Source organism: Toxorhynchites rutilus, chromosome 3 (genome assembly GCF_029784135.1).
Source record: "Toxorhynchites rutilus septentrionalis strain SRP chromosome 3, ASM2978413v1, whole genome shotgun sequence".
NCBI lineage: Eukaryota > Metazoa > Arthropoda > Insecta > Diptera > Culicidae > Toxorhynchites > Toxorhynchites rutilus.
In genome coordinates, this window is record NC_073746.1 from 216134275 (window position 1) to 216150564 (window position 16290).

General features: G+C 39.2%; 1 protein-coding gene across 9 annotated transcripts in view; it reads left to right on the plus strand.

The window, feature by feature from the left end:
* The window catches only part of LOC129775044 (irregular chiasm C-roughest protein), a 354255-nt gene that overhangs the window by 160490 nt on the left and 177475 nt on the right, over positions 1 to 16290 (plus strand). For all 9 annotated transcript variants that reach the window (XM_055779218.1, XM_055779220.1, XM_055779221.1 and 6 more), the window contains 2 exons: positions 11884 to 12027; positions 14897 to 15091. In XM_055779218.1, the coding sequence (XP_055635193.1) occupies positions 11884 to 12027; positions 14897 to 15091 (339 nt within the window). The remainder of the gene's footprint in view (positions 1 to 11883; positions 12028 to 14896; positions 15092 to 16290) is intronic.

Sequence of the window (16290 nt, forward strand, 5' to 3'; positions counted from 1 at the left end):
TTTTCAATATGTTTGATAATATTGTTATCTATTATCAACGAGAATGCACTGATAATATTATCTGGCATAATGTTCTTTCTTGCGCAGCCTAACGACCCTTCCATACCCTTGAAAGTAGATGGTAGCCTTCCGGGAATATCACCTTCATCAAATTTTGACCACGCAATACCATAGGTTTCGGTGCTCTGAAAGGTGTTTTCAGATGTTCCTGCTTCAGAGTATGAACTACTACACCTTTTTTGAGCATATTGATGGCACTTTCATGTTCATCTTGGTGATTGACTATTCATCGTTATCTTCAGTATCAAATGTTTTTTCATTAATTCGTTTATTTTTACAGGCTCAGTTACTTAAGTTTAAAGGAGCCGAATTCTTAAATATATTTTTAAAACTATATATATATATAAACAATTTTCTTACATCTATGGTTAGTAAGGTGGAAAACCGATTACTCGCGGTGTGCTCGAGTTTAGAAGGGTGATATATTTTTAGGAGAAGGATGGGATATAAGGAAATTGTAACAATGTTGATGAGCACTCAATTCTTAAATCTATTCGTATATCTATAGTTTATTTACATTTCAACTATTATTCTACTATTTATAGCAAGGGGAAGTATCAAATGTTTCACTTTGAATATAATCCGCTTCATCTTCAGATGGTGGCTCAAAATTTGTTACATCTGATTCTATATCGGAACAATTTTCATTTATGTTCCTTAGATTTTCCAATAGCCCAGTTGTATTTTATATTCATTTCCTGAATTTATGGGTCAAAAACGTAAAATAAACAACTTGTTAGCACAAGAATCGCTGCATATAGATTCGAACAACAAGTACTATTTTAGCTTCACAGAAATTGAAACTTATCAAGTATACGCCCAAGTGCACAATTTACCATTTACTTGTATGTTATCATGTGATGGTTATCGAAAAATAATGAAAACTGTCATTTCAATACAAAGCCGAACTGTTCATATAAGAAATTCACTCAATGACTGCTTGGGAATTTTAGATAATCAAATGACTCTCACTATTGAGTGAGAGTCATTTGATTATCTCAAATTCCCAAGCAGTCAAAATGACTGCTCTTGGACAATATATGTATAACACATAAGTATATGTACTATTTTTCTACATAATCGCCGTAACGTTCGAGGCATTTTTCATAGCTCGGCACGAGTTTTTCTTTTAAGAGCGCAACTTTTTGAAGTACGATGTAACTGCGTCCCGAATTTTTTCAGTGTTATCGAAACGTTGACCGCCGAACGCCTGTTTCATCGCCGGGAATAAGTAATAGTCGCTAGGGGCGAGGTCTACGGAGTAAGGAGGATACTCGAACACAATCCATTTGAATTTTTTTCAATTGCTCTTGAGTTACGCGAGCAGAATGGGGCCGCGCATTATCGTGGATGAGGAACACTCCTTTCGTCAATAAACCTGACCTATTGTTCTTAATTGCAGTTCTTAATCGGTCCAAAACTTCACAATAGTACGGTGATGAAAAAGGCATTCGGCGGTCAACGATTCGATAACACTGGAGAAATTCGTGACGCAGTTACATCGTACTACAAAAAGTTGGACGCTACGCACTTCGCGCTCGTAATAGAAAAACTCGTGCCACGCTATGAAATAGAAAATTAAACGTATATTACGAAAATCACCTTGTTTTTGGTCCTAACTTTATTTTTCCGCGATTTCTGAGGCACTGAAACTTATTTTTTAAACGACCCTCGTATATACATAGTTGTTTTTATAATTGAAATGTGAGAGCACTCAAAATGACTTACTTGGAACAGTTTTTTTTTCTGATAATGATTTTATATTATAATAAGTATTTCATGATAATTCTAATACTGGTCGAGCTAGAGCAAAAGTTACATGCAATCAGAAATTAATTATATTCAAAGAGATTGAAAACAAACTAAGAACTGTCTTCAGGGATGGTAGTCTGAGAAGGGGTACACTTACTTCACTACAAGTCGAAATTATTATGATCGGCGACACATTCACTAATTTGAAGACTCAACAACTGTTAGGCTTGGTGGAGAAGTGCGTTGGATTTTTATATGTTCGAGGTATTTCCGCATATTGCCGCATCAAAAAAGTATTTGGATATAGACGAGACTGCACAAAGAACACCGAACATTCTTCGTATGAGAACATCTTCAAACGTTGAAGAGGTCGGTTTAAGATCGAAAATATCTGATTGTAAGCTGTTTGGACCCGAGATTCAGGTCAGACCATTTAAAAGTTCACGAAACGTAAAAAGACAGACAAAAAATCATCAAAATCAAAATCATCATACACAAATATCTTCAGACAGAATCTTCTGAGAATAACAGTTCATTGTCGTCTTCAACACCTGTTAAACGAAACGAAAGCGATAAAGCTGAATATAACGTTGATGATATGAGTTGATAATAATTAAATTTTATTTTTGAGATGAAGAGAGAAGAGTGTAGAAAACATGAATTATTTCTTGATTCATCCGTAACAGACGGAATGCGAAACACGAGAAAACCCGTGAGCGGTCCCTAATATGTTAATACTTTGAAATCATTGTAACAAGTTTTCGTTCGTTTCTTTAAATGTTTTATCCGATAGTGTGTCGATCTCACCCGCACTCCTATTTACAATAATGGCAATAATAAAGAATAAACTGTTTAAAATTTTTCCTCTTTGCTCATGAATCGTTTGTTTTACATGAGTAAGATATTAGTTATCACCACAAATATTGTTTTTGGATTGCAATACAAGATTTTTACATTGGTTGTACCAGATTTGATCATATCTGTGAACAAATGAATAAAGTTTTAAAACTGCTAATTTTGAATGTGGCACAAAAAAGAATACAGATGAACAGTTTTTGTATTCAGCTGGAGATGAATTTGAGTTCCATCATTCGCTAAAACCAGATTGAGTTTGTTGATAGTTAGTGACCGCTAAGATGACGTATCCTTCCGAAATACAGCGGTCAAGTACATCGTAAGCATTGGTGGTGATTCAGAAGCTTTGGATGAAGTACCAAGAGCCTGGTACCTGGTACGACCGGGTAGGACGTGGATGCAAACGCTTGACAACGGACCGGGATGATGCCAGAATCGTCAGAGAAGTGCGAAAAAACCCAAAAGCTACAAGCAGAATTCCATTCCATTCTTTGTTTTTGAGAGGTTTTAAACTTTGCAGTTCATTCGCCTCTAAGGTACAAGCAGAACTATAAAAAAAGCTTATAACTGAACATAACGGAACGAAGAGTGCGATTGAGACTGCAACAGCAAGGATTAGGGAACACGATTGCGTTTCGGTGACCGTTAATCCGTAAGGTCAACCAGATCAAACGTTTGGTGCTCGCCAATAAACACGTCCACAAGCCAATCTCGTTCTGGAAAAAGGTGCTGTGGTCAGACGAAGACAAATTCGAGCTTTTCGGAACGAAACAATGACTCAGAGTATGGATTGAGTTAAGTGCACAACAATAGATCAAACTAATGGTCGCAGTGGTTCAAGGCTTCTATAGTAGAAGATGGATTAAGCGAGGAGAAGAGCTGCTTGACAAGAACGTTCAGAAGACAGTGAAATACGGTAATATCATGGTATGGGGGTGTTTTGCTTGGTCCGGTGTTGGAAACCTGGTTTAGACCGATGGTATAACGAATGCTGACAAGTACATCGATATCCTTATGCACAATTTGAAGAGCTCATCATGGAAGACCAGTTTGCTGAAGGATTGGTTCTTTCAGTAAGACAACGATCCAAAGCATATGACACACAAAACGATGACCTGCTTCCGTCTATGTCGCGTGAAGTTGATGGATTGGCTTCCACAACCACCCGTTCTGAACCCGATCGAAAATCTGTGGTCAAGTGTTGATAAAAAAAATGGATAAAAGCACTGTGGAAACAAATTGATGAAAATTACCTGCAAAACTTGGTTGAAAGCATGCCCCGACATCGGCAGACAGTTATCTGTGCCAAAGGAGGTCACACGAAATACTAGTGACTGGTTTTTATATGCTTTTGTTTCAAATACACGATATGTATTATTTTTTTATTTGCCAGACAAAAATGAGCCATTTCACTATTTTGAATATTTTTATTTTAAACAAACCAAACTTTAACGAAACCTTTTTTTTTTCACTTAGTAGGATTTTTTTTTTTTTTTTTTATTTCTGTATTATAGTGATTTTCAACACATTTGGCTGGTTCGTCACTTTTACCTTCCATTTCGGAAGAATGTCGGGAGTGAGAATTGAACTCGTGACCTTAAGCGTGAGAGGTATGGATGTTACCGCTACGCCAGATCGCCTCCACTCTTACTTAGTAGGATGATATGCAGTTATAATCCTGGAAAAATAAAATCTCGATAACTGCTTTGAATTCGTCTTCCTTTTGATTACAATTTTTGAACTAACAGAGTGTATTCTTATTTATTGAATTGCGAATACATGCACTAAAAGGATTATTGAACCCGTAGTTTGTCCTGTTAGCTGGTAGTCGAAGAGCATTGTGGTGTCGAAGAGTGCGAGACGGGACGTTTATGTAGATACTCTGAAGTAATGCCGGGCAATCCATACGATTTGTAAGAATATCGAAGATATACACTCGCTGCCGCTTCAGGCGTCTGGCTGAAAATGTCTCCAAACCAATCAGCAGGCATAGTGATGTGTACGGTGGCAATTCGGCATGGTTAGCCCAGGGAAGCTGACGAAGAGCGAATCGAATGAAATGCTTCTGTACTCGTTCAAGCTTCAGACTATGTGAGACGTGATAAGGTGCCCAAACTGACGCTGCATATTCCATAATACTGCGTACTACGGAGAAGTATAGTGATTTAAGAGCATATAAATCAGTGATGAATGCTGTGTGGCGACGGATGAATCCCAGTGCAGAGAATGCCTTGGCTGCAATTGACACAACATGCTCACTGAATCTCAGCTTACTGTCCACGATCACACCTAGGTCACGTATGGAATTGACCCGCTCAAGAGCGGTCGAATCAATATGATAACTGAATTCAACAGCAGTTTGACAGCGGGTAAAAGAGATAACTTTGCATTTCTTGATATTTACAGTCATACCATTTGCATCGCGCCACAACAAAAGTTGATCTATATCAGTTTGCAAAGCTTCACAATCCAGGACGGATGCAATCACCCGGAAGATTTTCAGGTCGTCGGCAAAGAATAATTTTTTCGATGACAAACGGTGGGCGAGATCGTTTATGTATAGAACGAAGATAAGAGGTCCGAGTACGCTTCCTTGAGGAACTCCAGATGTAATATTAAACGATGCCGAGACATCGTGATCAACTTGTACGAAAACTATCCGCCCGGTGAGATATGACTTCATCCAATCAACTATCCAACTTGGGAAGCCTAAATCTGAAAGTTTGTCGACAACGAGGATGTGTGGAACCACATCGAAAACCTTTGAGAAGTCCACGTAGATCGAATCTACTTGGCAACGGGATTCTACTGCAGGAAACAATGTGTTACTATATTCCATCAGATTGGTCGTCGTTGAACGACGCTCGACGAAACCATGCTGAAACTCGCTGATTAAAGGCTTGGCAGCATTATTCAGAAGAACGATGGACGACTGTTTCGAAAACTTTGCCCAGACAGCAAAGTATCGATATTCAACGGTAGTTTTCGACGTAATTCCTGCTTTATGAATTGGGACCATTTTAGCACTTTTCCACATTGACGGAAACGTACGCTCGGCTAATGAACGATTAAAAATCAACGTTATAAGTGAAACCAGTTCGGCTGCGCATCGCTTGACGATGAATGGCGTCAATCCATCCACACCAGGTCCTTTGAAAACATCCAGATCGTTCAGCGCTTAGAAAACATCTCTGGTAGTAAAACGGAAATGTGGAAGATGCACATCATACGAAGGTGTAAGACGGAATGTTTCCGTATTGGATGCCGGAGATGTGGATCGGAAAACAGTTTGAAAAAATTCAGCAAACAGGTTGGCGGCTTCTTTGGCTGTGCTTGTTCGGCGTCCTTTATATTCAACATTGCATGGAATGCGTTTCGATGATTTTTGAGCTCTAACAAAAACCCAAAAAGATGAAGGATTCAACTTCGAATCAGATTGGAGCTTATCTACGTACGCTGCAACTGTTGTCTAAAGCAGAACATTATATTCACTTTCAATGTATCGTAGGATGTTGCTGTTTTCTTCAGATCTGGCACTAAAGAATCGATTGCGGGCTTTACGAAGCTTGTTGCGCAAGTGACGGAGCTCGGGCGTCCACCAAGGTTTACGGGTAACAATGAAAGTGCCAGTGTGGCGATGTGGAACTAGCTTATCGAAAACGTTATGTAGCGTAGCATAGAAAGCAGCCACAGTTTCATCCAGCGGAGTACAGCTCAAGCGTTGTGCCCAGTCAATTACCGAAAGTTCATTTTTCATCGAGCTAATATCACATCACAGCCTCACAGATATCACAACCTCAGAATGAACGGTTTGTGATGTTCATCTAATTTTAGGAGCGGAATTGGGGGCTAAAATGTTCGACGTAATCAGGAATGTTGACATACGCTAGGTCGAGAATTCTACCATTCACGTTCCGTAGTCCATTCATCTGAACAAGCCCAATAGCGGATATTGATTCGGTCAGCATTATCTCCTGCTCTGTTGATGCGTTCACGGGTAGATAACCGATTATATCTACGTCAAATTTCCATCGAAGGTCTGTAAGGTTGTAGTCGCCTAATGCTAAAACAATGTCAACGTTAGTTGAGTTGTCGCATATGTCCTGGATTGCATTAGTGTGCGCAATATATTTGTCTGCATTAGACGACAGTCTGAGGTAGATTCCGACAACATAAAGTGAACGGAACAGTTGAACATGAACAGTTGAAGAGAGGCTCTGTAACGGTTTGAAGTCGAAATCGAAACATGGAAGGTCATAAAATATGTCTCCTTAGGATGTCGGTTTTACCCTGATTCCCCCTACATTTGCCCTCAGTCGACGACATGGATCAACCGCTGAACAATCATGACTGAGTGGATTTTCAAGCAGGGGTTCATATTTATAGATTATGTTGATTTTTTTGTCTGTTTCAAAATAGCTCAAATTGAAACTAATTTTTGACTAAATAAATAGCAAACATCACTCGTAGACCTTTTATCTTTTGAATGAAGAGATTGTTATACCATTTCATTCAACCAACCAAGGAGATATGAACGCACAAAATGACCTCTTGATATCATTCCGCCCCATTTTGTTGGTTTGCTTGGCACCGGATGCTTTCAACGAAGAAATTCAGTCAGTTTTTGTTGCACCAGTTTCTTGTTCTGTCAGATTGATAACGTTTGCAAGATTTTATATTGGAGGATGGATGGGTAAATGCAATTAGTAAGCAAACCACGAATTGATTGTTGTGACTCTTTAACATAGTTTTAGCATTCATATTCTTTCTACAGTTATGCGCTATAATTCAATGGACAATCGGGGTGTATTTTCGTTTCTCAAATACAATTTTTTAATGATGGCAAGGGGAACAGAGGAGACATTTTTTTTAAATTTCAAAACTTTTAAGAGCGTTCGGGTTTACTCGAAATCTTTGGTAACGTTGGCGTCGAACCGGTATTATGCTTTTCGGCGCACCCCTTTCATTACTAACGATTCCATACTGAACACTGTTGCAAACCAGTGGTCCACCAGATTCTCGAGTGCAGGAATCGGTCCAGCCTCGGAAATACCCAGCCCAATTTATCCCCCGAAACTCAATACCTTTGTAATGTTCTCGTTTCCGAAACTGTGAGCTTACACCCCCGTAAAGAAATGAAAAATCTAGTATTACGTCAAAACACCTCACACTTTCTTCTTCAGCAACGGCCTTAGAATTTACTCACATTGGCTTTTTTTCCCCTGTTGGGTGTGAACCACTGCGTCCATTATTTTGAACTATTGTGGTATACCCCTTTTTTATACTACATTTCAAGCTTATCTACTACTTATTGATGAAGGAGTAGACTGAAAGCTATAGCGAGATAGGTGCCAATCAGGAATGATCTATTTGATAAAATTTATAATCCTGATCGGCGACGCAGACCAGATTTCCTTGGGCTCCAGAATAGCTTCATCAAGGTGTTGAAGTCTGCGTCTAGTTAGAGCTCCGCAGTTACAGAGCTGTTTAAGTTTTGCAGCCATCCAATTGGCTGTCACTTCCCGGTCTGCCCATTTTTTCAACTCGCTTTTCAACACACAGTCGGAGAGTCCACAGAATGGTTCTGGACCAGTGAATGGTGAGTTTGAGCCGTTCCTGGCTAGTTCATCTGCTCGCTCGTTGCCCTCTATACCGCAATGGCCAGGAATCCAGTACAGTTGTACCGAACTTATCTGACTTAATTGCCGTAAAAGGGAAATGCATTCCCAGACAATTTTTGAAGAGCACTTGAAGGCATTTAGAGCTTTAAGTGCCGCTTGACTGTCAGAGAATATGCAGATGTTAGCATGTCTATACTTTCTTTTGAGGCAGACATTTAGACATTCTATTATTGCAGCTACAGGGTGGTCCATTTAAAGTGGAAGCATCTGGCAACCCCATAACTTTTGACAGAGATGTCAGATTAACAAATGTCATATCGCATTGGAAGCGTCATTTCAGTACGAACAATACACACCTAAACAACGCGCTGAAATTGTTCAGCTGTACATTCAAAATAACTTCTCAATTGTGTTAACTAAACGTGCGTGGAAAAATAAAAATAAAGTTAAAACATCGCCTGGAGACAACACTATACGTCGATTATATGCCAAATTTATATCGTCTGGTAGTGTTGGTAATGCCAGTCATCTGTCCAGACAACGACCAAGACGTTTCGACGAGAATATTGATGCCGTTCGAGCCAGTGTTGCAGAGACTCCATCGACATCAGGTCGCCATCGTTCGCAAGAGTTAGGCATCGCTCGAACCACTCTCCGACGCATAATTCGTGTTGATTTGAAAATGTTTCCGTATAAAATTCAAATGGCTCAACAACTTAACCCATCTGACTTACCACGTCGACTTGATTTTGCGAAATGGACCATCGAAATAGCCAAAAATGAATGTGGCTTTTGGCAAAAAATCATAATGTCTGATGAGGCGCATTTCAACTTGAATGGAGGAGTGAATAAACAAAATTGTCGGTTTTATGCTACTGAAAACCCTCAATTAATCGAAACGCAACCTCTTTACGACCAAAAAGTTACTGTGTGGTGTGGCATTTATGCCGATAAAGTCATCGGCCCGTACTTCTTTGAAAACGAAAATGGAGCAACGGTAACCGTGAATGGGGAGCGTTATCGGACAATGATAACCGATTTTTTATTGCCATTTGTTCGTGAAAATGAATTGGACAATTACTGGTTCCAACAGGACGGCGCTACATGCCATACAGCGGCTGCCACGACTAAATTATTGCGCGAAATGTTCCCCGGAAGATTAATATCGAAAAACGGCGATTATGACTGGCCACCGAGATCACCTGATTTGACGCCTCCTGACTTTTTTTATGGGGATATTTAAAATCCAAGGTATACACTGGTAAACCGAGGACCCTGGCTGCGCTGAAAGACAATATCCGACAAGAAATTGCTGCCATATCGGCCGAAACATTGGGCAAAGTGATGGAAAATGCCGAAAAAAGGGCACATTTTGCGGTCAAGGCCAGAGGCGGTCATTTACGAGATATCATAATCAAAAAGTAGTTAGAACAAATCTCCTTGGACCAAAATAAATGAATTTCAAAAAAAAAAAATTAAAATTCCACTTCTTTACTTTGCTATTGCAAAAACAAATCCTTCCACTTTAAATGGCCCACCCTGTATTTCTGCCTGAAAAACTGTAGGCCAGTTTCCCATAGCCACAGAGATTTTTGTTCTGGGACCATACACTCCAGCACCTGTTCTGATTCCCATTTTTGACCCATCAGTGTAGAACATTATTGAACCATTACGAACATTGGCTTTCATTCATTACTTCTGATTGTAATAAAAAAATTAACGTTACATTTCTATTTACGTGTAGTACCTTGAATCAAAAAGTTGATGTGTCTGGGCCTAGGGGCACGGACGGGATTTTGACATAGGACTATGATTGTGTGTAGTAAATTGATTTGAATTGAGTTTTTTCATTGTTCAAAATCTGTTATTTTTTCTCTTTTCATGCAGAAGAAGACAAAGAGTCATCATGTATCATTTTTGAACAAAAGTGTAAATAGTTAAGATCTACATAAATATTGTCCGGAACATTGTTTGTAATAACTTTATAGCCCGGTGATGTATATTGATTATTCTATGGCCATGAGTGCTCTCTTGGGAAATTCGTGTAGTTGCTGTAGTGAATTTATCTCAACGGGTGGCAAGTTCTGCTTATGTACAGGAAAGGGAAAGGAGAATGGGCATGTGCATTCGAGGAAATGATGCGGGCTTCTTAGGAAGACATATATGGGGAGCATATTATTAAGATCGCGACTACTCAAGCTATCATGATCTGATATGCGTGAGTATACATTTTCGTTCTTCTATGTCAGCAGCCAGTCAAATTCATTAGTTGTATATTTTACATAACCAAACAACATGCTCGATATTATGACATACTGGACCACAATTACATAAATTGTTAGTAGCAACCCCTATATGATTGGGGGTCTCCGTAGTCACATTGGTTGCGCGTTCGCTTAGTAAGCGATCGATCGTGAGTTCAAAACTCAGGGCCCTCATTGACCATCTTTGTGTTGTTACAGAAAAGCTACGTCCACGCAACAATAATCAGCGATGGAGATCGATCCACGGTCGAAATAAGATCGTTTCATCCATACAACTGCTCTGCAAGATACATCGGGCTGCTGTTCTATAAATAACTCAACAATGATCAATCAACTGTCTCCGCTGTCCGGTGGTCCAACTGGATAATGGAAGAACAGAAAAAATACTCTTACGCCTAAATGGCTACTGGGTGAATGTACCATATGTAATGGTATAGAAGGAATACTGGCGAATGACAACTGTGTAATGTGCTAATTATAGATATGATAACCATATGACATGTACACGATTAAAATTCGGCTCTGTTACATCTAAAAAAAATGCTAATGAGCCTTAAATAAATAAATGGGATAAAAAAAAACCCAATATGATAAAAACGTGAATTGAACCACGAATTGATTGGGCAACATACAATACAATAACTGATAAATGTCTATTATCGGTAAATGAAGAATAATTCATTCTACACATCAACTCACAATGTGAGCTAACGCCCGAATTTAGGCAAGAACATTGCCCCTTGCGTCGGGGAGGAATTTAACCACATTTGAAATCGCAATCGAAAGAAAACATACCCATTTGTCCAATTGTTAACTTTTTTTTTACTATATTCACTGTTCATGTTTTAAGCAAAAAAAATGCTGGATAAATTTCCTGTCTAATGGTATATAACACAACATACGTCGCAATAACGATTCTGAGTAATATGCGTTCGAAAACTCTTAATAAATCGTTACATTTTTCGTAGAGTGACCCCCCTATATAGAAATCAAAGACATAGTCCTATGTCAAAAGATTGTTCCCGACCAAGATTTGATTTCGAGACTCCCATGATTTATGCCAGACACTGACACCACTAACAACACTATCAGAGGAGTCACAAGAAAATAAACAAGGTATGGAACTGTTCTGGTAATGTTAACAAACGTACGAATCAATGTGGACGGGATGAGGCTGAATTTCAATTAAAATTCCTTGTCTCCGAAATCGATAAATTTGTATTCCCGCTTCTATAACTGACTGATTTCACAAATCTAGTGTTATCGAACCAAAAACTCGTATTGCTGAATAAACCAATCTAACTTTTATCGTCTGCCGTTTTTATTTGCAGTTCCGCCACAACGACCCAGATTAGAACACGAAGGCGTCCATGTTCCTCCCGGACACAACGTCACCGTAGACTCCGGTGCGATGGCTACCGTAAAATGTGTCTCGCACTACGGAAACCCTCCAGCGCAGTTGAAGTGGTTTCTAGGTAAGCATTTTATCCGATTAAATCTAGCACTCTCTACATCCGTATCCGAAAATTTTCTGCTATTTTTTGCCCCTCTGGGCTCTAGGCAATGCATCCCCACAGTGTCGAGCGTCGTGTATCCTACTGCTCGGTAACTACTCCCCTACTCTTGCTCCGTTGGTTACCCAATAAATCTGTGCATTCACGTTTCGTAACGATTCCCCAAAGCTCAAGAGTTTTCGAAATTTGCCGCATCACGTGCAGTGTATATTCGTAAACAAGCTTAAAATTTAAATCGTTCGCCCCGAAACTTCACTCCAACTGTATTTAACGAGACTCTGATCTAGCAATATGCAAATTACACTTATGAAATAATTCACAAAAAGCTCGCGAGCGTTGCAGGATGGAACGGCAAACAAAAACATTCGCGCACTCTATCTCTCTTGTGCTCTCACACCCACATACCCATACCCATTCAGACACTCGCTTTTTCGGGAGGAAAAGATGCAAAAACATAGCTGGATTTAATTTAACCCAACATATTTTCCCACATTCTCATCGGTCCCAACCACTCTTCACCATCAGGAAACCGGCGCGCAAACCCACTCCAGTCCACCACCCGAGTGAACGGGTGTTTCGGAGGCCTCTTGTTTCACGAAATTTTACTCAGGCTGCCGCTGCTGCTGCTGCATGCACTATGTTTAGCATTCAGAGTGAGAGCATCCTCTCACTATCTACAGCCGCCACAAAAAAGAACAAAATTAAATTTTCAGCAGCTGCCAAAAAATCATACTCAAGCCAACACCATCGCTACCACCGCAGAGCCGAATGCATTGAAAAACAAAATAAAAAAATCCCCCCGGCCGGATATGGACATTCATGGTAAAATCCTGACCTGATAAAAAAAATATATTTGCCTACTATCAAAGCACTTTGTTAGATGTAATATGCTGTGGGAGCAACGAACAAAAAAAAACATTGCTAAATGCGGTACGGAAATCTCCGCGCAGAGCAATGCGCTAAAATGGTTGTTTTCCAGTGGAGACCACTCAGGGAAAATTAAAATGCATATTAATAATATTTTAGCTCAAGCGTCAAAAATAGATGCTGGGCGGTAAGTTCAAAGCATCAAGGGGATAAACGGAATACTTATTTAACAGGGTAATTTCCAGCCGGCATTATTTCTTGGTGGTTTGTTTGTGCGGTTGGTTTTTGTTCGGTTAGATGGACACTCACAAATAGTGGGAATGCTTCTAATGGATGGTCTTGTTCATGTTGGCAACAATTTTTGATATGCGTGTGCGTTAGTCACTGTTTGATGCGCTTTTGATTAGTCCCTGTTTGATGCGCTTTATGAGCCGGTATAATTATTGTTATGTTTTTCTCCAAAAATAAATGGTACAAAAATTAGAGCGTGGTGACCATGGAATGCGTTGGGCATACGTCGATTGAGTGAACGAACAACAGCAGCAAAATGCTGAATTTTCGCATCAAATTTTCTTCAGCGATGAGGCACATTTCGAGCTCGGTGGCTATGTGAACACCCAAAATTTCCGTTTATGGGGCTCAGAAAATCCACACGTGATTGTTGAGAGGCCATTACATCCGCCACAACACTGTTTGGTGCGCATTATGGTCTGGTGGAGTCATCGGGCCGTATTCTTTTAAAATGAGGACGGCGAGACGGTAACTGTGAATGGTGAGCGCTATGGCCGCATGTTAACCGATTTTTTTCTGCCACAAGATATGAAGATATGGATACGGATGACATGTGGTTTCAACAGGACAGCGCCACGTGCCACACAACACGACCGAACATGGCCATATTGCCAACGAAATTTGAGGGACGCATAATTTCGCGTTTTGATGATGCCAATTGGCCGTCCAGATCATGCGATTAGAACCCGCTAGACTTTTTTTTGTGGGGTTATGTGAAAGACCGTGTCTATGCCAACTCTCCGCAAACTCTTGAACATTTGAAAGACAACATTCGTGAAGTTATGACCGAGATACCGCCCCATATGTGCCGAAAAGTCATCGAAAATTACCTGTTCTGGATCAAGGTGTGCGAGGAAGCCCTAGGTGGACATTTGAATGATGTTGTATTTCACACATAATGGCATAAACCAAACTTTAATTTGAAATAAAAGTTTCATCGAAATTCGAATTCTAAGTGTGTTTAATTTCAATTTACTTTCGGAATTTAAAGTTGGAAAACCCTGTACATACAGGTTAGTATTTTTTTTAAATCGATTTTTGTGTTAAAATTAATCATAAACTATTGTACGATTTGTGGAAAGAATTTGTTTTGAAAATCATAACCTTAACTTGTTCTTCCCTTTTGACTTTTAATTTTTGTCATGAAAACTTCGTTTTATTCTTTTTTGCCAACCTTAACTAAAATTTTTCATCATATTTTAAGGTATAAATAACTATAAAAGTCTACGACGCAATGAAATTGCTTACCATTCCAACCACGAACAAGTTTTTATATATATATAGGTAGTCTAGGTGTAGGTTTAAGTTGAATGCCATTCTGAGAAGACATCTTCACCCACCCCTTCTTACTTGTTTTTGATGGCACTCTCTTTTCTGGAGAAACTTTGCCTTTTCAACGCAGTTCATTTGGGTCATTTTCATCAGTAATTGGTTAAAATTCTGATGCCAAATAACACGCTTCGGTTGAGCGGCAAGATGAAAGCTACTCGTGCAACAGTGCAAGTCGGAAGGTTTTTTACTCTCGTTCCACAGAATCTCCTATCGTTCGATTCTGTATTAAATCTAGAGAATAATATGTTATTGATACATATGGTAATACCAAGTATATGTACTCTTTTCGACTGACAATATAGATTTTGGATTGCTAACATCATATTTTTACTTTCCCCAGGGGATCACGAGCTGTCGGCGTTGCATCCGCAAATAAATTCAACAGAGCCAGACAATCCACGAACGTGGTCGGCAGCATCCGTCGTGCAGATACCGGCAAACAAAGATCGACACGGCGTGATTCTCAAGTGTTTGGCGATCCACGAATCATACGCGGCCCGCTCGGTAGCTGTCGAAGCGAGATTAGATGTTAGGTGTAAGTATAATTGTTGCATTTGATTTCAAATCCATTCTCACAAAGCTGTTTGAACATATTATCAGTTGACTGCACTAGCGATACAATATGTCCCATGGTTTTTTAAATTTGATAACTTTGTTTGTATTTTCGAGAGTTCAACTCGCTGAGCTTCCCATTACCATTGCTACTTTTTTCAGAGTGAGACAAAATATATGACCTATTAACCTAAATATGAATATACGTATAATGTGAAATCAACAGGATGAAAACAGCAGCAAAAAGGAAATCAAAATGTAAAATCGATTTTTTTGCATGTTTATAGATTTGGATTATTCTGTTCAGATAACTTGTGTTTTAAAAATATTTCTAGACTCATAGAACAGATCAGAATCTATAAGGGTTTCGATAACCCTAAATAATAAAACTTTCCTTTGTTCGTTGGATCATTTCAAATGTAGATGCAAAAACACAAGCTCAAACGCGCATTCTAACGTAGACGCAAACTTATTTGAATAAGAACCTTCAAGATCAAATGCTTGCATTTGGATCTGGCCATATGTGAGCTTCATTTACAGTGATGTAGCGACCATCTTCATCTTAAAAATATATACAGAGTGGTGTCCAAAACAGGAATGCAAACTCAAACACAATCGCTTACTCAAAACACAAACTCAAACGCATACTCACAAGCAATCTCAAGCTAGAACGCAGACAAAAATTCAAATGCAAAACCAAACGCAAACTCAAACGCAAACTTAAACGCAATTTAAATAAACTTAAACGCAGAAGTAAACTCAAACGCCGAAGCAAACGCAACCTGAAACACAAACTCAAAGCAATAACAAACGCAAACTCAAACGCAGACGAAAGCTCTAAATCAGTGATTTTCAACCGGTGGGGAATTTCCCCCGTAGTGTGGAATTTTACCATTAAAAGAGGGGAATTGTGCAAGAGAATATTGCACATTAGTTCGCTTAGAAGATGAAAATGATTAGCAAAAATTGCCACAAAAAATTTATTGGATACGCTTAAATGCGATCCTCGGCAAATATTTCCAAACCTGAAATGTAATGTTCAATTAAATAAGTTCGCAATGCTTGAAAGACTTTCGCAGCGAATGACGATGTACCAGACGACGAAACAATACAGAAGACCATATAAAAAGAAATTGTACAGTATTTATCAAGAAGTTAAGTTCAAGTTTAAGTTAAACTTGA